We start from the raw sequence: 26,492 nt of genomic DNA, 5'->3' as shown, positions 1-26,492 counted from the left end.
GGAATCGGGGGGTTGGTGCGGGTAGACCGGGCGACTCAAGGGGAAGTTGTCATGAGGTGTGTATATTGAAGATTTTCTCTCTCTCTTCTTTTTGGGTAAGAGAAGTTCCGTACATTGACGGAGAGACAACGTGAAGAGAGAGAGAGACGTGTTGGATTGTCCGAACATCCCCTGGAGCTCCGCAACTTAGTCACCCGCCAAGTTACGACGTAGGCCTGAAACTTGAGACTGTTCTTTGCTGTTCTTTGCTGTTCAATTGATTTTGATATTCCTGATTTATATCATTTTATGTCACTGGTAATATGTTTTCTGGTGTCTTTTCTGTTCTTGCTATTTCCCTAATCCCCCGATTACTTGAACAAGGTGACAGTATAGCTATAAGCATCTAATGCTTCAGCTCCGCTCTTCTCCACTGTTTAGAATGTGGATGTGACTTGACGTTTTCGCTGCTTTCGGTCTGATTAGTTGCATATTGTAGAATCTAATATGTGTTCTAGTAAGTCAAGGTAGGAGAATTGCTTCGTTTTCAAGGGTTCTCCGATGTAAATGTATCTGGCGTACGCTCGTGCGACTGTCGAGTCCAACCCCATTCTCTTCGCATAACGTCACTTCTCCAACATTCCCCGGATAAATCCCAAAGGAATGCACCCCTTTCTCTCTGAACTCTCTGAACTCCTACAGGTGAACTTATTTTCGCCATGGAAGTAGCTCCTTTAGCCCTGGTAAGACCTCAACCCCTCATTTTCTAGGATATTCTGACCGCATCCAGGCCCACACTCATGCGCGGAACGCCGTGCTAGAAACTCGCAAGGCCAACCCAGTCGCTGCCAGCGAGGAGCATGATCTAGCTGCTGGTGAATTTGCAACGGCTGCACAGAACAGCTCCGACCATGAGGTAAGTCTTGATTGAGTAGAAGATCTACCCCCGCTCGGTTCTGAGCTAACGCGTCATAGGCCCTACGGACCTTACGTTTGCTCGAAACTCACCACAAGAAGCTGGCCGAGATCCTCCGGTTCCAGCATGAACATCCAACCGCCCTCCCTGTTGAAACGGCATCTGCTACTGCCTCCTCCACATTAGCGACCCAGCAGACCGCAGCCGAATTCGGGGGCACAAAGGACGCAAGCGCGAACCAGGATGCACACCTACCACCAAGATTGGTGGGTAATACTCGTCTACCAAGTCGGGATACATCCTCTATCGCTAGTAACTTAGCATCCGCCCGGGGGATCCCGTCGCACCCCCGGCGTGGATCGCCAGTGTCACCAACCCTTACATCGCAACATGTCGCAGCAAAAATGACCGAACCCTCACCCAGGGCTAAAGCCGGCGAAACAAGGCTACGTGACGGACCAGCCAAAAATCGACATAGTCGTGCTTTGGCACCTAGACAACCATGGTCTCCTCCGACACCCAGTTCCACTGAGGTGGCTTCCAAACAAACCGTACCCCCCAATGCAGCTGAATCCGGAGCATCGAGGGATAAGCCTGCAATTGCCGATGAAGCATTCAACCGTTTATACTCAGCCTTCGGGGGGCTAGTCTCTAAGGTGTCTGGGCCTTTGGCATTCGCAGGGATCCAAATGGGGTCTACCGATCCTGTCCGCGCTGAACAAAGCCGCAAGTCCTCAGCTGAGGTGAAACTGGATCGTGAGCATGCTGTTCTAGATCGCTCCCTGACTGCGGGTGAACCCGACGTGAACAAACTGTTCTCTCGAGCCGCATTGCGGTCGATTCGGGACGGCTCTGGGGCAGGTCCCGGGAACCCAGCAGAGTCATTCTATGTCGTCCCAACCACGGGCGGGACTATGTCATACGCAGGAATCCTCACCCGAGCTGAAAGGCAAGCACGCAGGAACAGCCTCGAGGATGGTGAGGATGACTTTGTGGATGCACGAGAGACCCCCTCGTCTCCTGAAATGCGTCACAGTGCCAGCGGTTCGCGCATATGGGCGGGTCGACGCGGCGCACCCGATAAGCTTACCACCCCGCAGACACAGAAGACAATGGAGGAGATGCAGGTGGAGAATGAGACATTGAGGGGCTTGACCGATTCGCTTGCAACACGGTTGCATATGTGGGAGGTGAGCGCACAATCTTCGTCGATGGCACTGCAACAATCAATCCGGATGATGCACCGCCAAAGCGGGGGGACGCCTGATTATTTACAGCCTTCAACGGCCACTACCTCGCCTGTTGCTACGCTGACTGCGCCGCCGCCTGCGGCTGATACTGACGCTCGGATCAAAGAACTCGAGGAGCAGATCCAGCGTAGTGAGAAGAAACTTGAAGCTGCTTCTCACGAGAATGACAAGCTCAAAAATGTTCTTGGACGATACCGGGACCGCTGGGAGAAATTGAAAGAGGGTGCCAAAACTCGGAGAGCAGAGGGTCGCTCCGGGGATAGTCAGAGCAATCCGCCTGCGAGTGGCGCTAGCAAGCCGTCGGAAATCTCGTCACCTCCAGATCCTGGTCGAAGTTCCTCTACTGGTCAAGCAGCCTCTCGTGCTACAGGTGATAGCCCGGCATAATCTCGCAACATCCATCCTCGGTCGTTGGATGCAGCGTTCGGTCCTCTAAGGCTTGATCCCTTTTGTATGAGATATCCCCATGACACTATTTATGATGTTTCGGATCCAATCGATTATTATCCCTATTTATTTCCTCTGAATGGTTTAGTAATTACTAGACTTCTCATCTAATCCTAGCCAAATGGAATTATCCGGAGGAAATAGGGGCTAGACAGAAGAAGAGACGATTAGTATATAGTATGCATGTTGCCAAAAAGCTGTCTAGTCGTTGACAAGTTGAATAATCACATGAAAAGAGAAGCCCTAGGACAATGCGACTGGATATCCATTTTCACATATCACGCAAGATATATACAACCAGTGATCTAACATACCAAACAACAAACACATCAGACTATGTACTAGTTAAGAAGTAATTTTCCTCCAACATAAACCTTTCCACGATCACCGAACAATAAACGTAGCGTTACCACGAATATCCTCAGAGCTGCTACCCACAAGGACAGTGAAGCGACCAGGCTCAACAACATACTTCATCCGGGTATTCCAAAGACCAATATCCTCAACCTTAATCGGGATCTTTACAGTCGTAGTCTTCCCAGCAGGAATAACCACCTTCTTGAACCCCTTAAGCTGACGATTAGGAACAACAACAGAAGCAATCTCATCCTTGATATAAACCTGCACAACCTCCGTACCCTCACGAGTAGCATGGGTATTTGTCACATCAACACTGACAGTAACAGTCTTCTCAGAAGCAGAGATCTTGCTCTTGTCGAGCTTAACAGTTCCATACTTGAAGGTAGAATAACTCTTGCCATAGCCGAAGGGGTACCATGGCGAGGCGTCACCGAGAACATATGAGTGGCCGAATACGAGAGTTCCGTTCTCATACTTGTGGCCTACGTCGCCCATGGCGCGTCCGGAGTTGAGGTAGTCGTAGAAAATGGGGAGATCGCCCACGTAGCGGGGGAAACTGACGGATAACTTGCCGGAAGGGTTGTAGTCGCCGAAGAGGACGTCGGCGAGGGCGTTACCACCCTCCTCGGATGGGTAGAACTGTTGCACGAGGGCAGCGGTTGAGTTTGAGATCCAGGTGTCTGTAATCGGCTTGCCGCTTGATAGAACGACGATTGTTGGTACGCCGGTTTCGGCAATGGCTTTGATAAGAGGTCCTTGGGCGCCGACGAGGGATAGATCGTCTGTATCAACGTGTTCGCCGGTTCTTTGGGCCTGTTAGTACTTACACTTGTAGATACATCTTAATAAGAGTGGTTTACTCACGTTGCGTTCACTCCTGACCAGATTTCCTTTTGATCGCGCGACCAGGTTCCGACAATGACGACAGCCACGTCGGACTTCTTTGCAGCCTCGATTGCCTCATCAAAGCCTGATTGGTTATTGCTCCAACGCTCGCATCCCTGGGCATAGTTGACTTGGGCATTGTCCTCAACTGCGGCCTTGATACCATCGAGGGGAGTCACACCCCGGTACTGACTCTTGTAGACAACGTAGTCACCGTACTATGAGCGTCATTGGTATATATACGCGAATAACAAGCGAAATAAGAATGCTGACTTACATTCATGTAACCATGAGCCATAGGCCCAATGACGGCAATGTTACTCGACTTCTTCAGAGGCAGAATATCATCGTGATTCTCAAGCAGAATGATAGACTCCTTATCTAAGTCTCTCGCAATCTTCACAGCCTCGGGGCCGTTAATGAGCTTATGCCATTCGTTCTGAGGTGCGGCAGGGTACGGGTTCTCAAAGAGGCCCATTTCGAACTTGGCCCGAAGCAACCTAGAGACAGCAGTGTCCACAACATTAATATCGAGTTTGCCGGACTTGACAAGCTCGGGAATTTTCTGGAAGTTGCTATTCGGTAGTCAGTATCTGTTTCTGTGTCGTGCGGGTTTCAATGGAGCTTACAATGAGCCACCTCCCATCTCAACATCCGTTCCAGCATTCAGCAGCTGCGTGGTGACCGCTTCCATGTCGATGGGATCGCTCTCGCAAAGGTGGAAGTAGGAGCACACTCTGTCACTTCCACCGGCGTCGGTCATGACGAAGTATTCATATCCCCATTCCTCTCTCAGGATCTCGGTGAGAGTGTGGTAGTCGGAGACTGCGGGAATTCCGTCATATCTAGAAACGTATATTAAAATGATAATATCAGACAAAAGGGACCACGCTAGACTTACGAGTGGTACGCTGCCATGATAGACCAAGCACCGGCATCGATGATAGCTCGCTTGAAAGGAGGCAGCCACCTGTGACATGGTCAGTCAACTGTTTAGTCTCCCAACTTGGGGCTGACATACGTTGTGCGCAACTCTCTTTCACCGCCGTGGACCGGGCCAGTATTGAGTCCCTGCTCGGGGGCGCTGAAGCCCGCAAAGTGCTTGACCATAGCAGACACATTCTTGCCCTGTACACCCTTGACGTAGCTATAACCAATTTCGCCGGCGAGGAAAGGATCCTCGGAGAAGGTTTCTTCGACCTTTTGTCTCTATTGTTAGCTTCGTTGCGCCGAATATGTTAACATAGAGATGAAGCTCACCCGACCAAACCGAGGCTCACGAGCGAGATCAACAACGGGGGCGAAGAGCTGATTAACACCAAGTGCTGAGGCTTCTTGTGCGGTGATTTCCGCCATTTTTTCGATAAGCTGCACAATATCGTGTTAGACCTCAACAACAGTATGGATGAAAGTATATTTATAATAGCCACTTACATCTGTGTTCCACGAGGATCCATAGGCAATGGGTGAGTTGAATATAGTGGCATTACCAATCAAGAATCCGTGGATACCTGGCGCAAGAAATGTCATGAGTCTGGGATCCAATATAGCTAGAGACTGTAGGCCGTTTTGTACATACCCTCAGACTGAACAATTGCAGGAATTCCCAGAGTGGTATTGTGGAGGAGATAGTCCTGGGCTCTCTTGACGTTCTCCGAGATCCAATCCCAAGGAACAGGGTATCCGACTGCAAGCCGTTAGTATTTGTGTTTCTGTGGATTTATGAAAAAGGATCGAACAGCTAAATAGAGGACTTCATACCATAGAACATGCCTGACCTCTCGGCCATTTGCTCTACCAGGCCGGTATAGTTGAATGCTCCTGTAGTTTCATTCATCCATTTCCCCATATCACCTGCACAAGAGCCAATCAGCGATTAGACCTACGGCGGCGATTGAGATAAATCCTTACCCTGAGTCAACTGAGACCTCTTGTCCTCAATGGTCATCCGGCTCAGCAAGTCCTTCACTCTCTTTTCCACTGGAGCATGGGGATCCTTGTAGAGAGGGCTGGAGGTTGGTTTTCCCAAAGCTATGGCAGCAAAGAGCTGCACGAGCAGCAGTCCATTGGAAAATAGATTGGCCACCATTTCGAGAAGACAACAACTTCTTTCCCAAACGAATTAGAATGAAGAAGAAATTCCTGGGGAAGCTCGTCATATAAGGTCACGCTGACCCGCAATTAAATCCCTTGCACTGTGGAGACAGGCGATTCATGGTGCAGGCGAGTCGCATCATTACATGTGAGAAAGGCACGAGGTCATACCATTTTGCGGAGGAAATGAAGCCGAAACCTTCAAACGGAATCAAGTTGGTCTCAACGGTTCCAGTAGTGCCCTACTTGGCATCGTTTGAACCAAGCTAGCGCTATCAGGAGACGGAGCATCCCCCGCTTCCACATTGCCATGGGAATCTTATGGGGTATATAAAGTAGCCGGATAAATCACGGTCTCGAGTACCGGCTAAAGTAGTCAAAGTTATAGTCAACCCTATTGCCACAGCAAAATCCCTACTTGCACAGGTGCCGAACCCCCCGTGAGGATAATACCCCTTGGCAGTTCATTTTCAATACAAGTGCCATTTTACTATGGTATCACCATAGTAAAACCACCAGAGTCACATACTAGTACATAGTACAACTACTCGAATTCTCAGTTTAGAAATTCAATTTTATTGCCTGAAGAACAGACAATGACATTCAATTACAACTTCATAACTATCTTCGTGCGTATCAGACGCCGAAATAATGATCGCGTTAATTATAGGACATCAATGATGTAAACATGAGTGGAGTAACTAGTGGATGTCTCATTCCCATTACCATTTTGTTGGTCCAAAGGTTTGACCCTCAGGCAAGACAACTTGGACAGCAGTGCCTTGAGCATCCAAGGTCGCGAGAGCCTTGGTGTTACCCCACCAGCTGGGGAAAGATGAGTTGCTCAGACTGATAGCGAAGAGCATCACGATCAGACACAACGCAGTACCGACATCCAAGCCAGCGGAGATAACATAGTTGTACTCCATCCACCAACCACGCCAGCGGTTGCGAATGAACTTGTTGAACACGAAACCAACGCTACCCCACATAAGATATGTGAGGGGAGTAGCAGGGGGAATCATGCCTGTACCGCTGAAAATCAGGGGAGCGTTCAAGAACTTGGCACCGCTCTTGGGCCATTTGCGAGCAACAACCCAGATAATAGCAGGCAGGGCGAAACCGGCAAGCCAGAACCACTGGAGGCTAGCGTACATCTGGCCAATGGAGAACATGCGCTTGGGACCGATGACACCCCAGATGATTGAGGCGTTGAAGAAGACGCGGCCGTTGGGGCAGGTGTAGTGGTTTGCTTGGTCGTGGGCGCAAATATTGCTAATGCTACCAAACGCCCAGTTCAGCACTGCTACCTGCACGACTGAAGACCAGATACAGGCAGCCATCTGTGCCCAGAAGGTGACACGAGGAGGGATCTTCATATAGTGACCTATAATCATGTTAGGTTTGTAAAACATAAGGTGGAGGTCGTGGGATTCGAAGGGGTCTTACCAAGCTTCATATCTTGACAGAAATACAACGCCTGAGACATTGAAATATAACCATATGTCTTGAAAAGCATCATGGCCATGGGCTTACCAGGCTGAATGTAACCGACGATAAATTCAGTAATAACGTTCAGACCAAGCTGAATATTCGTGGTAGCCTGGATCATGCCGATGGGTAGGGTCCAGAACATCGCAATGAGGAGAGAGACGAAGAACGCCCACCAGGAAAGATGGGTGGGATAGGAAAGCACGACTGCCAATCCAATAACAGTCATGATAACAAGAACGATGAAATACCACCAGATAGGCACGGTCTCATACTTGGCCATCAGGCGAGAGTGAATATCCTCGTGCTTGGTGCCAGCCTCACGCATGCGGCGATAGATCTCCTTCCCGTGGAAGAGGGCAACGTGGACAACAACAGCGGCCAGACCAGCAAAGGACAGACCGTAACATAGGGCGAATGTGGTGGACAGGAAAAGAGGGGAGTAGTCGTTATATTTTGCCACATCGAAGGTGTACTCGGAGGTCAGAATACGAGTGACGTTATACACCGTGCCAGTGTTGTCGTAGCTGTTCGAGTCGGACATAGGCAGGAATTTTCCGTAGAAGATATTGGAAAAGTGCAGTGCCGGAGTGACGACCCAGAACCAGGCGACCAGACCAATAAGGGTGTTGGCAATGGCAAACCAGGGGGACATCATAGGACTGGTCACATAACCTGAGATAATGGACCAATCGAAAGAGATGGGGATCAGCGAGATACCGGTAGAACCGCCGAACAGTTGGTTGATAACGACGTGGTTTGGTTTGATCCAAGTGACAAATGCAAACACACTCAGGAAGGGGGCGATCAGACCCGGGAACCAATACCAGCAGAAGGCACCGGTCATGACATAGATGAACAAGCGGTACCGGTTGATGGTCCAGCCGGCCGTCCTAGCGGGGTCTGGTTTGCTTAGTCCACGATCGTGCATAGCTGTGAATAGAGTTGTGTTGACCAGGTTGGAGGGCCAGATCATAGCAGCGGGCTCCACCAGGAAGCGATGCAATACTCCACCCAAGCCGAATCCCAGTGTCTGGGTGGAGATGGTGACGAAGACCTCAAAGGGCCATCCGTAGCGCTGTCCATAGAAGCCTCGCTGTGCTGTAATAATGTCGAGGGTATACGCAAACCCACCAGCAAAGGTTGCGTTGGCCATGATAGTGATGAGGGCATGTTCTTTCTTAGTGAACGGCCCTGGGTTGAGCTCGCACTTTCTGCCGAAAAAGGTGAAGGTAAAGTTGGGGAGAGCACGAGCCCAGGCCAAGCCGAAAGGAAATGCGACGACTTCGGCGATGTAAGAAGTAATCGAGATGGTTGGGCTGTGCAGCGAGAATAGAGCGTTGAGGCCAGATCCGAGAGTAGCAAACAGGAGACCCAAGGTCCAGGCGCGGATGGTGTTTCCAGTGCCTCCTTCATCGTAGTTCAGGACTGCAGCACGAACCTCGGGATAAGGAGAGTCCTCGATCAGGTCCTCAACAGCGTGGGCCTTGACGTCAAGATCTCCAGATGTGATGGCATCATCCAATTCCTTCTCAATCTCGCTAGGAAGGTTGGGATCGAATTCATGTTCCGCTTTGAGGTCCTGCAGATCATCGATGGTGGCAGGGGGCATCTCTGCCACCGATACACCGGTAGACTTGCCCGGCATGGTTAAAGATCAGTACATAGAATTCGTAGTTACGAAGACGCGCGCCACTGGTAGATATAATAATTGGATGACTGCGGAGGTATGCATAGCCTTATCAGTTCGAGTTAGATTGATGTTAGCCACAACCGGAGCTCCGTTTGGAAGCCCGACGGTGAAAGCGCGGATTCCACCTATACCTGCCGCTACGACTAGCTACATAGGCCATCCGCGTATCATGGGCCGACATTGCCCCCCCCCCCCTCCCCCAGAGCAACTGAACGGAGGAACTGAACGGAGAAGATAACGCAACTGTTGTACCACATATGTTGTAATAACCTTGGAACATTTCGAAAGAGACCTTATTATCAGTTGAATTTTTTTTTATTTTTTCAATCATTCATATAGAATTTTAGACAAACTATATATTGCCCTCAAAATGAACCAACTGCCGGGGACGACATTTGGCTGATATTTGGAAGCCTTCGAAGACCTTTATTTCTCCAATCGATTCACATAATCTTATCGTGAGTAGCTTGCCCCGATGTCTATGGTACCTTTCTAAGTGCCTAGCTTTGGTCTCCACCTCGGAGACACTATATAATCGAGTTAGAACCCCGGTCTTCCAGAATCCCGGTTTCATGTCTTGGAATTACCACCTTAATATTTTAAATTTGGATACCCTTCAAATTTACCCTTGAATTTACTCTGTAGAGTCGTCCGTAAAAAAAAAAAATTAATGAAGTTCAAACATCTGGCCAAGAGAACCTGGTATAGACAAGAAACACCAAGCTTTGTTCTGTTAAAGTTGCCAAGACTAACCTGAGAATGTCCCGCTCACATGGTATTTTGTCGGTGAAACTATAATCCACTAACCCAAATTAGGAAACTCCTTGCCAAGTGGCTTGACTCTTCGCTTGAAATCGCTTCAAATCACCCTATCACCCCTACCCAGACATGTTTCCCGGCTTCCGAACCCCGCTAAGGCCCCAGGGGCTTTGCGCCCTTCACTCAGCCCATATACACCATTCACTTACCACTGCAACGCAGTGGCGTTTGCTCGGTTGAATTAGCTGGAGAACCCAGTCGCCAGTATGATAGGAGATGGGGAACCTTTCAAATTCGTATATGTACTCCGTAGTCAAAACCGAAACATGCGATGTGTTCCGTTATCTCTCTTGCCACTCAGGAAGGCCACTGCATTGTTGTACTTGTTGTACACCGGTTCCCTCCGGCCTTTATCTGATTGGTCGAATACTGAGACCAAAGATAGCCATCTGAAGATACCTACATAGGTAGAGCCGAGGTCGGGCAACATGAGACTCGCAAGGTATACATTAATAATTAGCATGATAATTAACTAGTTAGTTAACGTTTACTTGTTACTTAGATAGCATTATAATATGGGGTAGGGTACGGAGTACATAAAGTGGCTTGGTGCATGGCAAGGATCCTAGTCAGCGTAGTATAATAGAGTTTCGAAAGTAGTCGCTATTATAAACAACGTCGCATACTGTTTCGAAATCTGTCCATGGTGTATGTTTCCTTTAAGGGATCCCAGCTTATAGTGAGAGCGGTAGCATGCTCGGACGTATCGCATGGGTTGTGCGTGCGATCATTCGACATATCACGCTTAACATAATCATCGAAGTCGTCATTGAAGTCGGCGATTTCATATGTGCACTAGGACTTGATGAAGTCTGGAAGTTCGGCTAGCCTCGGCCATTAATCCTTTTGGCAGATTCAGGGGGAATTAATGTCGTGGATTTCTATTGCCATTGCGAAGACTATGTGGGCGACGAAGGTGGAAAGGACATAGCGGGGAAGCGAAGAAAGAAAGGCTCGCAAAGAGAGAGAGAGAGAGAGAGAGAGAGAGAGAGGGCTGGTTGAGATCGCTGGGTGGGCCCGATCATAGAGCAGATCATGGATCGTAGAAATACTTTGTGGCTGGGGTGATTCCAAGGCTGAGTTTTTTTTAAAATAAAGTGATTACCATAATAAATGACACTTGTATTGAAAATGGAGTGTCACGAAGTACTACCCTTATTAGGCTTAGGCCACTGTACCCCGTAGTAACAGTACTGCCTAGAACTTATGGAAATCATCTCTCCGGTTAAATTGACTTGAAAAGTGGAGGATGAACCTACAAAGCTGGCTGTGCCGCGGTGGTACGCGCTCCCCGCCTTTTCTACCTATGGGGGCTGCCCTTTCTATCCGGGGGTGAAGAATGATGCGTGGAAATGATCACTATGGATAAATTGAACGGAGAAGATGCTAAAGGTAAGATTGGTGGATAATAATGCTGAGAATTCTGTGTTTGAAGTATACAGCGTGAAAATAAAGAAATGATACATTGATAAATTCTTAAACATATACCTGCACGATGCATTGCCAATTACAAGAAGATAATGATAAAGATTTACCAGAAAAAAGCGCCGGATGGAGGAATCGAGGAAAAGAGGGGAAGTGTATGTGCATCGGAGGTAGGGAGTCTCCATTTGATTATCGCCGAGCTTCCGTCTCGGTGTCAGAAACACCGACGTTGTAGCTTGGCTCGGGCTGTGTCTCATTCTCTGGTGTTGGCGTTTCCATTGCAGCAACACTGTCAGTGGGTTTGGTGTTCTGGGGTTTGCGGAGAGCACCACCCAGCCATGCAAGCCCACCACTCCATGAGTCACTTAGGCTGCGAAGACGGGTCACATCTTCGTTGGTGTGATGTGTCGTTGTGGTATTTATTTCTGTGGGGACAGCCGAAGTTGAACGGCCAACCTCGGTGGGTCTGTCTGCAAGGTTGGTGGCGGACTGGAGTCGAGCAGTTGCAAGTGAAAGCGCCGCATCACCATTTCCTTCGAGGGATGGATCTGCAAAGGCGCCGTCGAGCTGACGCCGACGTCCCAATCTCCGCCTTGTCCGATCCTTGAGCGGACTACCATCGCCACGTCGGATAGAATCGGCGACCACGGCAGTGAAGCCACCGGAAAGTGTGGGAAGAAGAGGCCCAGGGGAGAAACGATGGGAGATAGAGTTGCGCAGAGCTCGCCGCGATGGTGTTTCAAGGGGGGTCTCATCGCGAGTAGGGTGGTTGGCTTGATTTAAAAGCGTGGGGGTTGAAGCACGTCGGATGGTGCCGGCGTTTCCATTGGCTCCCGCTGCTTCTTCAAGACCTGGTGCAGGAGGGAACCGCAGGAGGACTGTCGAGGCCTGTGGTGTCTCGTCTTCCTGCTCGGGAGGCGTATCGGGGCGGATATCAGACTGCGGGGTTACGCCAGTCTGATTCTGGATGTCTGCCCATGGGTTGGACATGCGAGATGGGGGTCGCAATGGTGAAGTGTAGTCAAACGATGGAGCAGACAGAGGAGATGCATCGATCAAAGATCCATGTGGTGAAGAGGGCGCGGCAGAAAGAATGCCTTTAGGAGTAGACTGATCATCAACTTCATCAGTGCCTTGGCTCAATACGGAGCCCCTGGGGGACTGGGGAACGTCATATTGCGGTTCTCTGGAGACGCCTGATGTCTTTGGTAATTGATGCCCAGACGGAGATAAATCAATGCTGTCACGATACCTTTCGCCATTGAGTAAACCAATGGACCCCTCCTCGTCTTCAGATGAGAATGACGACTCGTCGTCGGCACGGACTCTGCCGCTCGTGATGAAGGAAACTCCGAGGAAAGTCAACAGACATCCGCCAACAAATTTTGTCGCGCGCTCAGCCGTTATGGATTCAAAATCACGGTAAAGGACTCCACTTCCAATGATAACAGCGAGAGTGAAGAGAACAAACTGCGTCGGGATCACCTGCGTGGAATCGAAGCGTTGTAGAGCACGATTGATGTAACGGATTTGCATCAATGCACTAGAGACAAGGACGAACACAAGCAGATAGGTGATAGGGAATGTAATAACATGCCACAAGGTGCCAGACAAAAGCGAAGAGACACCTTTCGTAGAAAGAGCTGTGTATCCACCTATTTTATAGGAATCAGCATCAAGATCAGCGGAGACAAGCCCCAAAACTAGAATTACTAGACTTAAACGTACCAAATAGTGCAACGAGCCCAACATCGATAAGGATCGATCGCGAGCCATACTCATGGCTTGCCCACATCAGACCTATAATCAACGATGTGGTCAATCCGAGATAGAGCTCGAATTCCCATCGCGTGATGTTCGCCCAAATTTCATCAGGTCCAATTTGTTCTTCAGAAGATTTAGCACTGAGAACGACAACGACAGCACCGGCAATAGAGACGAGCACGCCCCAGAGATCTCGCTTGCGGAATTGCTCCTTGAGCAAGCATGGCGCAATGATACAATTCGATATCAAAGCCACAACTCCCAATGGCGAGACGATCGACGCCGGCGCAAAGCCGTAGGCCATGAAATTTCCCATTTCCCCCACAACCATAAGCACAATTCCAGCCCACCAGTATGGAGACTTGAGGTAGGATTTGCGGTTACCGTCTGCGCCATCCTTGCTTCCGGTGCTAGTGGCCCGCGAGCTTAAACTAGGGTTCCTCCCCTCGGTGTCGATGTCATCTTCGTCGCGATAAGGTTCGAAAGCATTCTGGTCCGAGTCTCGGTATTGGGCCGGGGATCTCCCCCTCGACCCGACGCGGGTTCCATTGTTTCCATATTCCCCACTGCGATTCTTGTCCTGTTCCCATTCCCTTGCGATCCGAATATGTGCGTAACGTTGGATATTGAGGGCTAATGAGATCAGAACATTGCCGCATAAAGCCGTGATAATTCCAATCAGTGATGACCATTCATGCATGCTTCCCCCATTATTCCCATCATGGTTATGGGGGTTTCCCGATGTGGAATTTGATGCTGCGGCGAAGAGTTGGTGGATAGAAGAAGCCGCGAACGTGGATGATCTTGACGGGGAGACGGCCGAAGAAATAAGACCAGGTAGCAGGCTTGCTACCAGTGACGACTGCGAGGATGCCATCCGTTCGTCTGAAATGATGCGATCCTAGTAATCGAGTACTTTTTATCATGCGCTTTGGCGGGGAAGCCTTTTGATTGTCAAACACCCCTTACACACCCCAGCTCTTCGGCGGGTACGGCCGATCAGAACGAGCCCCCAGATTCCACGGTGAGCATTTGATCTCAAGTCGCAAAAGACCGCATTCTGTTCCGGGTAATCCGACTTTCTCGAGCGAGGATTATCACGGATAAGGGTAATGAATACGAAGAGAAGAAGTTTAGGCGGCAAGCTTACAGAGCGGAGACGCGCCTCGGGGCCGCGGAGAGAAGTGATATGTCAGCACCAAACAAACTCCCGGGGGAGCCGATTCCAAAGCTTTCAAAGTGCCTTGGAACCTATGCAGTAATTAAATGGGACACAACACAGATACGAATGGAAACAACGCCAAAGACAACGTTTGCGCGAGACCAAAGCTCGTGAGGTTCTTAGCATAGCTATCATTGGCGGTTCGGGCGGGCAGTTTGAGATCGTCGGGCTCTTGGGAGACGTCATGGAGCAGGAAAAGAGGGGACAACCCGGAGCGGAGTTGGGTCTGGTTGGACTTAGTTCCTCTATGAAACTACAAAGGTATACTACATATTGCATATCTCATACACAGCTAGATTTGAGTAATTTTAACTTAAGGGGCTAAAAATCGTATTGAATAGTGTACATATCTTAAGCGGATCATCGCTTTGCTTTCTTCTTTTCCGGTCCTTGCTCTTCACCATCACTCAGTTCCGCGTAGATGGCCTTTGGTTGTGTTTCCTTGTATGCCTTGGTGAATATAGGTTCCTTCTCCGCCCGATCAGCATATTTCAAAAGTGCTTCACGCGGATCCTCGTCTCGCATGGAACTGAGTGGAATATGCTCGAGGATATGTTTCTCATCTGGGGTATTTTTGGCGAACGGCGTCTGCGCTGGCAAATGCGGTCGGCGAGGATCGCGGGAGCGACCAGACGCTGTAAAGCCAACTGTAGGATGACGAGCAGACCTGGTCGCCGAGCTGTAATGCGGAACTCCGTTGGAACCGACGACGACCGAATCACCTGCCAATGCCTGGTTCAAGTCTGCGGTAACGGCAATTTCATCGACATGGCGGAGTTTTGGTGCCTTGGACATGACCGTCGCTGCGCCCTTCGTGGACATAGTTGGGTTATAGAGGACGTGGGTTTCGGCATTGGCGGAGCCCGTGATAATCTGGTTGAGCTTTTCGTGCCATAGAACAGTAATCAAGGGGGACCCCGGCGTCACAGGAGTGACAAGCTCTGGCTTGAGAGTAGCCGGGTTGAGGATATGCAAATGGCCGGTTTGTGAGCCTGTGATGATATTGGCAGACGAAGGAGAGAACTGAATGTTTGATGTCGGGTAACGGGAAGATGTCGAGGTATGTGTGACGGTTGTGACCGGAGACTTGAACTTTCTGGTATCCCAAAGCTTGATCGTATCATCACCACCTCTGGTGATGACAAGTCTTCCGTCGGAACTGATATCAATACCGCTTGTCCATGTATCTTTGACATGAGCATCCCGGATTTCTGCGCTGGGTCTTGTGTATGGACCGTTTCCACTCCACATAACTAGGCTCCCATCGAGACCCGCACCTACTAGAACATCGGCGCCTCCTTGTTTCGGGGAGCCCCATGCGATGGCAGTCATCTTAGTCCGGCCAGCAGAGCCAGCCGCCCGTGACTTGTGCACGATCACCTCCCTCTGCGAGCGGCCGACATTGGCATCCCAAATGCGAATTGTGCTGTCGGTTCCAGCAGTGGCACATAGGTTAGGATCAGACGGGTTCCATGTACCGCAAGTAACCTCAGACACATGTCCTTTAGTATGGTGCAAATCTCGTAGATACATATCTCCCTTCACAAATTCTGTGAGTATCTCACCATCACGGCTGAGAATCCGTGGCTGCGGGGTGGCAGTTACGGCTAGAACATAACTCGGGGAGAGCGGGTTGAACGCGGCGTAGTGCAAGGCGTGGGTGTCCTGGGCCGCCGTCGCTTTCTTGGCTGAAGGATCGACGGACTTGAAAGCGCGGAGTGTGGATGGAGTCATCGAGGCAAAGTCATATAGTTTCAGTGTGCAATCGGTAGAACCTGTGATTAGTCGGGCCCCCGAGGGGTCCACGGTCATGGTTGTCACGGCACGCTCATGAGTCTTGAGAACGAGCTCGTGTGATACGGGAAATTCATCCTCGTCATCATCTGAATCGTCAGAGTCTTCGTCGCTATTATCATCACTGTCTTTTTGCTCATCACCGCTCCCTCTTGCTTGTGCGCTAGGGACTGTTACGCCAGGGCCCAGTTCATTGCCTTCGAGTTTCGGAGCCGAAACATCGACACGCTTGGATCGGTCGATCTGGGACTCAACATCAACCGATTTCGCCTGCTTCCCAAAGCTGGAGGGAAAGAACCTGTTGAATGCCTCCTCGTCGAATTCATCCATGATTGAGTGTGTGCGAAACTTTGCGACAGATGGAGAGAGAGGGTTCGACGGTTCGACCTGATAGTGAGCTTGTTTGCACTGTTTGCAACCTTTGGCCGATAAGCCGAAGTGCTTGGCGCAGGCAATGCTCGCGCAGCGCCTGTATAATACACGAATTATGTTCTTTAATGCATGTTTACAGATAAATTTAGGGAAATTGGTAAGCGGTGCACCCTTTAGATTCGTTCGTTACTTGATTATTACAATACACACGGACCTAACTGAGTACAGGTCTCCAGCGCAAGCACTCTGGCACTCTACCTTCGAAAGAATTTCCAGCGCTTACAAGTACAGACCCTCCACAGGACCACCGTCTTGCTTGGTCTTCATGATACGCTCACGAGCAGCCCGGAAATCGTCCATCTGCACCCTCATCCGGCGCTCTCTCAGGGCCATCAAACCAGCTTCGGTACAGATGGCGCGGATGTCGGCACCAGAGAGATCATCCTTCTGGTTGATGAACTCCTCGAGATCAACGTCATCACCGAGAGACATCTTCGATGTGTGCAAAGTGAAAATCTTCTTCTTGGTGTTTTCTACAAAAATGTTAGTAAGCCACCACGAAGTAGTAGGCATCAAGGGGATCACTCACGGTCTGGATTCTCGAAGAGAATCTTACGGTCAATACGACCAGGTCGGATCAAAGCTGGGTCCAGTGTTTCGATCTTGTTAGTGGCCATAATGACCTTCACGTCACCACGATCATCGAATCCATCCAGCTGGTTCAGAAGCTCCAGCATGGTTCGCTGAATTTCTCTCTCGCCGCCAGATTGTGATTCGTATCGCTTCGTACCGATAGCATCAATCTCGTCGATGAACACAATTGATGGGGCATGATCAGCAGCAACTGAGAAGATCTGGCGAACCAAGCGGGGGCCATCACCCAGGTACTTCTGAATCAGCTCACTGCCAACAATGCGGAGGAAGGTTGCGCTGGTCTGGTTGGCAACAGCCTTAGCAAGTAGCGTCTTTCCGGTACCTGGGGCACCGTAAAGAATAACTCCCTTGGGAGGCTTGATACCCATCTCTTCATACAGCTCAGGGTGTAGCAAGGGCAGCTCCACGGATTCTCGAACTTCCTGAATTTGTTGCTCCAGGCCACCGATATCAGCGTATGATTCCGTGGGCGCCTTGTCCAACTTCATCACCGATACAAGCGGGTCAGACTCCTCTGTCAGTACACCGACGACGGACACTGACTTGTGGTGTAGAAGAATACTGGCACCCGGCTCGAGGAGATCTTTATCGACGAAAGACATGATGGAAACGTAGTACTCAGGGCCTGTGGCGCTTGAGACAATAGCATGGTCATCATCAATCAACTCTTCTAAGTTGCCGACACCCATCGGGCTGCCTCGCATGTCATCGACTCGACTCCGCTCATCGGCGTTCCGATCCATCACATCCAAGTCACCACCTCCCCTGGCGGGATCCTGGGTGGCCTGGGCCTTGGCCTTGCGCATTCGTTCCATGTTCTCAACGTACTCTTCTTCTAACAGCAGGTGGTCGTGAACACGCTGCATGCGAAGATATCGGAGCTTGCAGCGCGATGTAGGGTAGATATCGGGGAGCTTGGAGGCAGTGCTTGGGCCGGCAGCCTTGCGCTTCTTCTTTCCAAGACGAGTGGTAGGTGGTGGGGGAGGTTCGTATTTGGGCTTGTCCTTCTGATGAAAGAAAGATGGTCTCAGCGCTAGTTGTGTAGTAGAGGAAACGAGTAGCAACATACCTTCTTATCCTTGTCATCGCGTCCATCGCCTCCAGGGCCGCCGCCCAGGTTAGACTGCTGTTGACCCTAGTTTTGAATGTTAGAATGCACATCAAGATGGGCAACCCAAAGGCTGGCAAGATTGGGACACTCACCATGTTTGTCAGCCAACGAGAGGGAGACAATCAGAGCCCCTGGTGTGAAGTTGCAAATGAAATAAAAGTAGGATGGACCCCGAGCCTTACGTGGTATGGAATGATGGGAAAGACTAGTTGAAAGGGATGGATTGTCAATGCAGATGTGGTGGTATCGCCGGAGGTCAGACGCTGGGCGAGCTGGAAGCTGTTAGGTCCACACGTGACTATAAGTGCCTCAGGCCACAACTGCGTCATTCGCGCCTTGTTGCCTTAACGCCGGCACCTTGCTTGCGCCTAGACATTCTCGAAGACAATTAAAGAAATTTATATCCACCGAGGCTCTATATTGAAATTTACCTTACGAAATCTCAGGCTTAATACTCGTGTTTCTTCCTCTCGAGGTCTATACCTCACGTGCATATAAAAGGGGACAGGTGACAAGTATCTGAGCTCATCTCTCATACTGCCCTCTTCTCCGTATAGTTCCCCTCCTTGCATAGGTGAGATCCTCGTTTATATTGATCTGCTTTCAATCCCCTAGAGGATTTCATACTCTGGTTGTGATATTTTCTAGTTGATCTGGGGGTTTCCTAACAACCATCCTACTATTAGCCCCACTTCGCCTTCCTCTCCACAGCAGTTTCGTTCTTGTGCAGTCTTTTGAACAAGGCGGAAATAGATCTATTTAACCCCACAATCTACACATAAAGTGGTCTTGTCCTTCAACATCTCTTATTTGACCTTTTTCTGGAACAAGTCCTCAAATCACCATGGCTAGCAATCGTATGCGTCGCATTGGAAAAGAGATTGCGGACATTCACGCCGATGCCCACTCTCAAATCAATGTCGAGCCATTTGGCAACCAGGACGATGTCACTCACTTAAGGGGTTCATTTCCAGGGCCACCCGGCACCCCGTATGAAGGTGGCACCTACAATATCGATATTAAAATCCCCACCGACTACCCTTTCCGCCCACCTACCATGAAGTTTGAGACCAAAGTGTGGCATCCAAATGTCAGCAGCCAAACAGTCAGTGCCCTCTTCGTGATTTGCATATGAAAAAGAAAAAAACTATCCAGGTTCTAACAGCCAATGTAGGGTGCAATCTGCCTCGACACGCTTTCCAGTGCTTGGTCACCAGTTCTGACTATCAAGTCCGCTCTGCTTTCGTTGCAATCTTTGCTCAGCACACCCGAGCCCAAGGACCCCCAAGATGCTGAAGTGGCTAATATGCTTCTCAAGTCACCCAAGGAGTTTGAACGTGTTGCACGCGACTGGGCAGTCATCTATGCTGGAGCTCCCGCGGGTAGTGCTGACAATGAAAGCGGATCAAGCCTAGATGACACCCGGCAAGGAGCTAGCGAAGACAGTCTTGCAAAGTGAGTCGTTCTTCTCGCCATTTATTGGGTATTTTTACTGATTATTATCTATAGATATGATGGATACAACAAGAATTTGATCGACCGTTTCACCAGCATGGGCTTCGACGTTGATCGTGTTGTGGCTGCTTTCCGATATGTCGGTGCCGATCGACGAGGAGGTCAAGAATACGAGTTGGAAGAAGATCGTATGGGTGATATTGCTGCCCGACTTCTCGGTGAGTGATGTATATTCTGGTGTCTGTGGTGAATTCGGGGTGAAATGCGTCAGGAAGCAAATATGTACATGTATGTATTATCTGGCACTTGAAACCTTTCTCCTTTCACTTTAGTGCTTAGCATTTGTCGCTTCTTGATCATCAGGGTGTCTTATTTGCTCACTTGGTATGAACTGAGTACGACCTTGGAAAGGGGAGTGGCCGAAGTAAGCTACATCAATAAAAATACAACACGCTAGACTCATGTGCAACTTTCCCCCAATTACGTCACCTATCCTAGCGATCCCGTTGCTTTTCCAGATGACAAGCACGCAGTAGGGCTATTCGACTGACCTATTAGATTCTCAATGCGATTTAGTCTCAACCTCAGGGGGTTGTTGCTTAGCCCTCTAGGGTTGGAGGTACCCACGCCTTGGTGCCTAGCAGCCCCTGGGGTATTTCTAATTGCCTCTGTTCAATCGCACTATCCGCCAACTATCCTCTGCAGAAGTATGCATCGATTCACAAACATCCTCACGGAGAATGATCCAACCTCTCCATTTGTAACGTTTCTATCATCTGATAGGCTGTATGTGTCGCGCCTAATTGAGGAGAACAAACGTCAATATCCCCTAGGCCGAACATTCCAAAGTTCAGTCTCTCTATCGAGCTACAGAGCCTTGACGGGCCTACAATTGCGAAACATAATTCTAATAATGTGCTCATATATCATATCATCGGGGCCCAAATAACGGCCATGAAGGGCCGTGCACGATCTACTAGTCTGGCACCTTCGAAGCATTCGGGCCCCAGGGCTTTGTCCTCCTTGAGCACACGAACGACGGCCAACTGAAAAAGGTTGAAGGTGTAGCGGAAACGTGGAGGGATAAGTAGCTATCAGGACGTTCCTTTTGGGATTCTGAACATGAGCTCCAGTGCTCGTCGACCTCAGTCGGTCATGAGTATATTATATACACTAGCTACGCTATGCGTGAAAACAACTCGGAAGTCATATATGAAATATGACTAGATCACATTAAGTGGTTTATGTGTATCAAATAGTTGTGGCATAGGATTTGATTGATATTCAACGCAATAAAATATGACAAGGAAAAAAAACCAAAGTGATGGTTTGATGTCTCTATAGGCACCTGGGCAGAATTGAAGGAAGGGTGTTATCGATAAGCACCAGCTCTGACCTCCCTCGGGCCCTCGTGGAGAATTGTCAAATACCTATCTTCATATCTAGAACGCCACTGCAATTTCCACCTCTTCCTGCTGAGAATCTCTCTTTGGTGATACTCTAACTAGCCGGTCGTTATCTCCGCCCAAGGTTTCTAGCCTTTGAGTCTTCCAAGTCAAGAGCACCAGCACCATGATCGAAGACGACATTTACCGTGCCTCGTCCCAGTACCGACTGTGGTCATACACCGAGCCATCTCTACAATCTCTCCGAGCCTCGACAAATGCCGCTGCCAGCGAGCGCGTGCGCGCCGCTTTGCGCAGATCGCGCGAAACTCATCAGTCGACCGCATCCTCCGTAGCGGGGACACCACTACCGGAAAGCAATACGGAAAACAAAAACAAAGATGAGAAGGATGTCGAATGCTTGACACCAGAGGAGGAGCTTGTTCTCGTACGGTATTACTGCGAAAAGACATTAGAGCTGGGAGAGACATACAAGCCACCAATTCCAACAATGGTCCGGGTACGTTAAGCTCTAGGGCACTTCATTCTCTCCTTTGAAAGTCATTGCAAATAAAGCCCAGGAAGCTGACTTCCCTCATTCTGCGAAATAGGCCACTGCGATCCAATACCTCCGCCGCTTCTACCTAACCAATTCACCCATGACATACCATCCAAAGTCGATCATGGCTTGTGCACTCTTCGTCGCGACCAAAACCGATAATTACTATATTTCTCTTCGTCAATTTGCTGATGGAATTCCTGGTGACACAACGACAGAAGATGTAATCGCACCGGAATTCCTGCTCATGCAGGGACTCCGTTTCACTTTCGATGTACGGCATCCATTCCGGGGACTTGAAGGCGGCGTCATGGAACTACAAGCCATCGCACAAGGCCAAGGCCAACCAGCCCCCCATCTACCACATGAAACCGCCGAAGATCTCCAACAAGGATTGCTATCCATCGCACCTCCTCCCGTTCCATCGTCCTCAATGTCAGATCGAATCGCCCGGGCCCACGGCACAACTCGCGAGTTGTTGAAATCCGCCGCGCAGATGACGGACGCCTACTTCTTGTACACACCATCCCAAATCTGGTTTTCCGCCTTTTTACTAGCGGATCGTCCCCTAGCTGAGTTTTTGCTGGATGTTAAACTCGGTGGTCCTGTCACAGCCACAATCCCCGCCCCCGAAACAGACGAAAATGGCCTAGTGAACCCTCTATACGAAATCCGCTCCAAGCTGCATCACGTCTTGAGTGAATGCTCTGCTCTTCTCCAATCCTATGCACCACTCTCCTCCGACCCCGCACAAATGAAGAGCCTTAAGCGCATCGCAAAGAAACTATATCATTGTCAGAACCCCGAGAAGGTGAATCTGGCTGTCGCTCAGAAACGAGAGTCAGCACAACCATCCGCTGTTCAAAGCGATACTGGTGTGGTCACTTCCGAAAGCGAAACAGAACGCCTGGCGAAAAAGCGGAAATTGGAACAAGAACAGATCGTCCGTCAGGATGGTGATGTTTTTGGTCCGGAATTGGTCACTCAGCGAACCAAGCAGTATTGATCATGCAAGCCATTGAATCTAACTACACAAATATTCTAATATTAAATACCAGAACCGACAACACTACTAGATGCAACGAACGTCGGACTACAAGACTTGCATGTACCCTACAAATCCATAAAAGCCCAATACCATATGTAAAACTTAGACACAAAATATATTCAAAAGGGCAAATTATCCAAAATATCCACCAAAATATCTGCAACTAGCAGAGGCGTCGCATCACCGGTAGCAAGCTCATCCTTGATTACAGTCAGTTCCCACTTAATCGAGAAGCAAATATCCTTAATAGGAAGTGAACCCCAACGGATACGCACGCGGTTATCATCGCGGATCCCGAATCCGCCGACCTCACACAGGAATCCGATTTGAATGACTCGCTCGCAGAGCTCCTCCAGCCGTGTGCTCATCTCCTCCATGTCAGGACTTGGGGATGGGCTCAGCAGAGCGAAGACTTGGCATTGGAGCTTGTGGGTGAAGGTTTCGCAGGCTTGTGTGTAGATCTGCCTGAAGTTGTGGGGGCGTATGCGAGCTCCGTCCATTGTGTTGGTGTATGTATCTATGGGTAGAGGTTAATATGTTAGGGCTTACCTAGATCTGTATATAGCTGTGGAGAATGAGAGGATAGATGGGATGGGATTGTGGCGAGATTTGGGGATGTTTATATACTGTTTTGTTGGTGATAACTTGGGTTTGTTTCTTTGTTCGAGAAAGAGAGAAGACAATGAGGGCTACGATGGGCATTGTTCATGTTCTTTGTCCCGGTCCATCGCCACGGTGTGTTCTATTAGGGTTGAGATAAGAATAACACGAAAGAGAAGAAAGGCATTGGCAGTTCTTGAATCAGTCCTATAGCCAGCCATTCTTGGGGTCATGACAACACTGCTGCTGATGGGGAAGATTACCTAGACTGGACACGGACATGGACAAGGTATGTATATATCAAGAGCAGGTTTGAATCATGTATACAACTAGCACCATGTGTGGAGACTGAGATATTACGTCCTATTCTTCAATATAGCGAGAATAACATATATTTCATGACTGGCATCCCTTATATTTACCTCGGAAGAGAGGACTAGGTACTCTATCAAGGGTGATGCATGACAAGACAGGAAAGCGAAAAACAGACGGATCGAATCAGGGGTAATGAGTTCATAGCAAACGCAGAAGTCCAATCCTCCATTACCCAAAATCTATTCGGAAAGGGAGGAAGGACAGAACGATCTAACGGAGAAAAAGAAAATAAATGAAAACCATCCCAATCCAAGGAACCTTTTGTTGGAATGTCCCTTTTGCGGGAACCAAACTTTTAAGTGCCACGATATGGGCATTTGTATTCCTTCAGTTCTCGTCTAGCATTTCGTCATCAATAGGGGAAAAAAAAGAAGTTGAACAAAGTTGAACAAAGAGAATCAATAAAGCCCTTAAACGGCACCAGCAGACAACATCTTGTTACGGAGGTGGTTCTTGTAGTCACCGATGGAGCCGTCCCAGCGGCGGATAGTCTTGTCCTCACAGACCATGATATCCTTGGCAATCTTGTCGAGGAGACGGAAATCGTGAGAGACAACGACGACACCACCGCTGTAGGCGTTGATGGCATCAGCCAAGGAGTCAATGGTGGGGATATCGAGACCGTTGGTAGGCTCGTCAAGAAGAATCATGTTGGGGGACTCGATGGCAAGCAGAGCGAAGACGATACGAGACTTCTGGCCTTCGGACAGGGTGCCCATGAGGGCAGTCTGGCCCTCACCACTCAGACCGTAACGGCCGAGTTGCTGGCGCCAGTACTGGTAATCCTGGGACTTCTCGGGGAAGCGGTCACGGACGAACTCCAGGGAGGACTTGGTGAGATCAAGCTGCTCGGAGGAGTGCTGGCTGTAAACACCGAGCTTCAAGTGAGTGTGACGGGAGACACGACCACCGATGGGGCTGAGCTTGCCGGTCATGAGACGGAGCAGGGTAGACTTGCCGACACCGTTGGGGCCGACCAGGGCGGTACGAGAGTCCATGTCGACACCGAGGTCGAGGTGCTCGTACAGAGTGTCATCCCAGTTACCGGAGTAAGAGAAGCTGACATCGTCGAAGGAAAGAACTGGGGGAGGAAGCTTCTCAACATCGGCGAAACGGAAGGTGAAGACACGGTCGGCAACGACGGGCTGAATGAAACCATCGGCCTCCATCTTGTCGAGAATCTTCTGGCGAGACTTGGCTTGACGCACCAAGTTAGCGTAGGTACCAGCGGAAGCAATGAACTTCTTGATGTGCTGGATTTCTTCCTGCTGCTTGGTGTAGGCCTTGGTCTGGTTGGTCTCCTGCTCGCTACGGGTCTTGTGGTAAGAATCGTAGTTACCACCGTAGTAGAGGAGCTTCTGGCCACGCATGTCGAGCATGGTGGTGCAGACACCGTTCAGGAAATCCATGGAGTGAGAAACCAGGATCAAAGTACGATCCCACTTCTTGAGGTACTCCTCCAGCCACACGCAAGCCTCCAAATCCAAATGGGCAGTGGGGTCATCAAGCAAGAGCAAAGAGGGCTTGACGAACAGGGCCTTGGCGAGGGCCACACGCATACGCCAACCACCGGACATGTCCTTGGTCTTCTTGTTGATGGTGTGCTTGTTGAAACCGAGACCGGTCAGAATGAGGGAAGCACGAACGTGGAAGGTGGAGGGATCCATCTTGTCCATGCGCTGTATAGGATAGTTAGCTTCTGTTCTGGAACCAAGAAGTAAAAATCAAAAAATACGTACGTCATATAGGTCTTCAAGGATAGGGCTATCAGGGCCATCGTCCTCAAGAACCTGCTCGGCCTTCTTCTCCATGTCATCCAACTGGCGTTCAGCCTCCCGGACAACCCAGTCAAGGGCACCGAAGTCGGTGGGGGGGGCACCCTCGTTAAGAAGGTAGATATCGATGTGCTCGGGAACGGGGTACTCGCGGGCAGCAATGGACTTGAGGATAGTGGACTTTCCGCAACCGTTCTCACCGAGGAGACCGTAGCGACGACCGAAGGTCAACTCGAGGGTAGAATCGGTGACCAGAACCTTTCCGTGGAACACAAGGGAGCAAGAGGTGATCTTAACATCGCGAGAGGCGGGCAGAGATGACAGCACACCGGTGGTGACACGATCGGACAGACCGTGCTTATCCATCTGGGCTGTGAGCTTATCAACGGCGGACTGATCCTTGGTAGCGGGCGCATCCTCGACGATGGGGTTTCCGTGGGCATCGAGCTCGACCTTGGTGGCCTTCTTGGGCTTCTTCTCGTCGGCACGCTTGGCCATGCGGGCAGCCTTCGAGGCGGAAACCATGGTTGCGGGTGTGACGGTATAAAAAAAGGGGGGGTTAAAAAAAGAAGTAAGGGAAGACGGAAGGCAAAGGGAGGGAGAGGAGAAAGGATGACACTGCGAAAAGAGATTGAAGAGAAATGCAAAAAGGCTGAGTGGATCGCCAGGCGGGGCGGACAGGAAATGGAGGGGCGTAGAGCAGTGGAGTTGGTGGTTTGCCCTTATCGATAGAATCCTATCGATTGTCAGTTGAGAGAAAATAAGAAAGGAAAAGTAGAATGTACCTTTTTTCTCACTTATAAATGTATTTCTTTTTGCCTAAAGTGAGTGTGAGTTGGCAAATTTTAGGGGTTCAAAAACTTTCAAACAAAAAAAAAAAAAATCCATCAGTGGGCCGTGAACAAGTGGATTTTGATTGGGAGAGACGTCACCGTATGAATGCCTAAGGTGTCAATTTGCCACTTTGATTTGTGTGATACGCGACTGGACGATAACAGGAGGGGGCTATCTTTGGAGAG

General features: G+C 49.7%; 9 protein-coding genes across 9 annotated transcripts; 3 read left to right on the top strand and 6 right to left on the bottom strand.

The window, feature by feature from the left end:
• Positions 1-698: 698 nt before the first annotated feature.
• Positions 699-2,532, top strand: N7537_006028 (uncharacterized protein; the record flags this gene model as incomplete). Its single annotated transcript, XM_056897085.1, has 3 exons — positions 699-722; positions 770-895; positions 955-2,532. The coding sequence occupies 3 exons, from the start codon at positions 699-701 to the stop codon at positions 2,530-2,532; spliced, it is 1,728 nt and encodes a 575-aa protein (XP_056752870.1).
• Positions 2,533-2,976: 444 nt separating this feature from the next.
• On the bottom strand, positions 2,977-5,926 carry N7537_006027 (uncharacterized protein; the record flags this gene model as incomplete). Its single annotated transcript, XM_056897084.1, has 11 exons — positions 2,977-3,757; positions 3,817-4,055; positions 4,115-4,412; positions 4,467-4,682; positions 4,739-4,807; positions 4,859-5,046; positions 5,098-5,205; positions 5,272-5,348; positions 5,417-5,524; positions 5,599-5,691; positions 5,749-5,926. 11 exons carry the CDS (start codon positions 5,924-5,926, stop codon positions 2,977-2,979), a joined length of 2,355 nt encoding a protein of 784 aa, XP_056752869.1.
• Positions 5,927-6,653: 727 nt separating this feature from the next.
• On the bottom strand, positions 6,654-9,070 carry N7537_006026 (uncharacterized protein; the record flags this gene model as incomplete). Its single annotated transcript, XM_056897083.1, has 2 exons — positions 6,654-7,318; positions 7,381-9,070. The coding sequence occupies 2 exons, from the start codon at positions 9,068-9,070 to the stop codon at positions 6,654-6,656; spliced, it is 2,355 nt and encodes a 784-aa protein (XP_056752868.1).
• Positions 9,071-11,548: 2,478 nt separating this feature from the next.
• N7537_006025 (DUF803 domain membrane protein) lies at positions 11,549-14,000 on the bottom strand (the record flags this gene model as incomplete). Its single annotated transcript, XM_056897082.1, has 2 exons — positions 11,549-13,014; positions 13,088-14,000. The coding sequence occupies 2 exons, from the start codon at positions 13,998-14,000 to the stop codon at positions 11,549-11,551; spliced, it is 2,379 nt and encodes a 792-aa protein (XP_056752867.1).
• A 705-nt stretch (positions 14,001-14,705) lies between these two features.
• Positions 14,706-18,371, bottom strand: N7537_006024 (proteasome regulatory particle base subunit RPT2; the record flags this gene model as incomplete). Its single annotated transcript, XM_056897081.1, has 5 exons — positions 14,706-16,608; positions 16,795-17,044; positions 17,101-18,172; positions 18,235-18,300; positions 18,369-18,371. The coding sequence occupies 5 exons, from the start codon at positions 18,369-18,371 to the stop codon at positions 14,706-14,708; spliced, it is 3,294 nt and encodes a 1,097-aa protein (XP_056752866.1).
• Positions 18,372-19,120: 749 nt separating this feature from the next.
• N7537_006023 (E2 ubiquitin-conjugating protein UBC1) lies at positions 19,121-19,957 on the top strand (the record flags this gene model as incomplete). Its single annotated transcript, XM_056897080.1, has 3 exons — positions 19,121-19,381; positions 19,451-19,731; positions 19,786-19,957. 3 exons carry the CDS (start codon positions 19,121-19,123, stop codon positions 19,955-19,957), a joined length of 714 nt encoding a protein of 237 aa, XP_056752865.1.
• A 1,346-nt stretch (positions 19,958-21,303) lies between these two features.
• N7537_006022 (TFIIH complex kinase subunit CCL1) lies at positions 21,304-22,681 on the top strand (the record flags this gene model as incomplete). The annotated part of the gene is made up of 2 exons (XM_056897079.1): positions 21,304-21,636; positions 21,728-22,681. The coding sequence occupies 2 exons, from the start codon at positions 21,304-21,306 to the stop codon at positions 22,679-22,681; spliced, it is 1,287 nt and encodes a 428-aa protein (XP_056752864.1).
• A 161-nt stretch (positions 22,682-22,842) lies between these two features.
• N7537_006021 (uncharacterized protein) lies at positions 22,843-23,223 on the bottom strand (the record flags this gene model as incomplete). Its single annotated transcript, XM_056897078.1, has 1 exon — positions 22,843-23,223. The coding sequence occupies one exon, from the start codon at positions 23,221-23,223 to the stop codon at positions 22,843-22,845; it is 381 nt and encodes a 126-aa protein (XP_056752863.1).
• Positions 23,224-24,108: 885 nt separating this feature from the next.
• Positions 24,109-25,998, bottom strand: N7537_006020 (ATP-binding cassette family ATPase ARB1; the record flags this gene model as incomplete). Its single annotated transcript, XM_056897077.1, has 2 exons — positions 24,109-25,377; positions 25,438-25,998. 2 exons carry the CDS (start codon positions 25,996-25,998, stop codon positions 24,109-24,111), a joined length of 1,830 nt encoding a protein of 609 aa, XP_056752862.1.
• Between the last annotated feature and the right edge of the window lie 494 nt (positions 25,999-26,492).

The sequence above is a fragment of the Penicillium hordei genome, assembly GCF_028827395.1.
Source record: "Penicillium hordei strain IBT 12815 chromosome Unknown utg000003l_segment0_segment0, whole genome shotgun sequence".
Classification (NCBI taxonomy): Eukaryota; Fungi; Ascomycota; class Eurotiomycetes; order Eurotiales; family Aspergillaceae; genus Penicillium; species Penicillium hordei.
The sequence above is the reverse complement of the archived record's forward strand: the minus strand, read 5'-3'. Positions and strand labels throughout refer to the sequence as shown.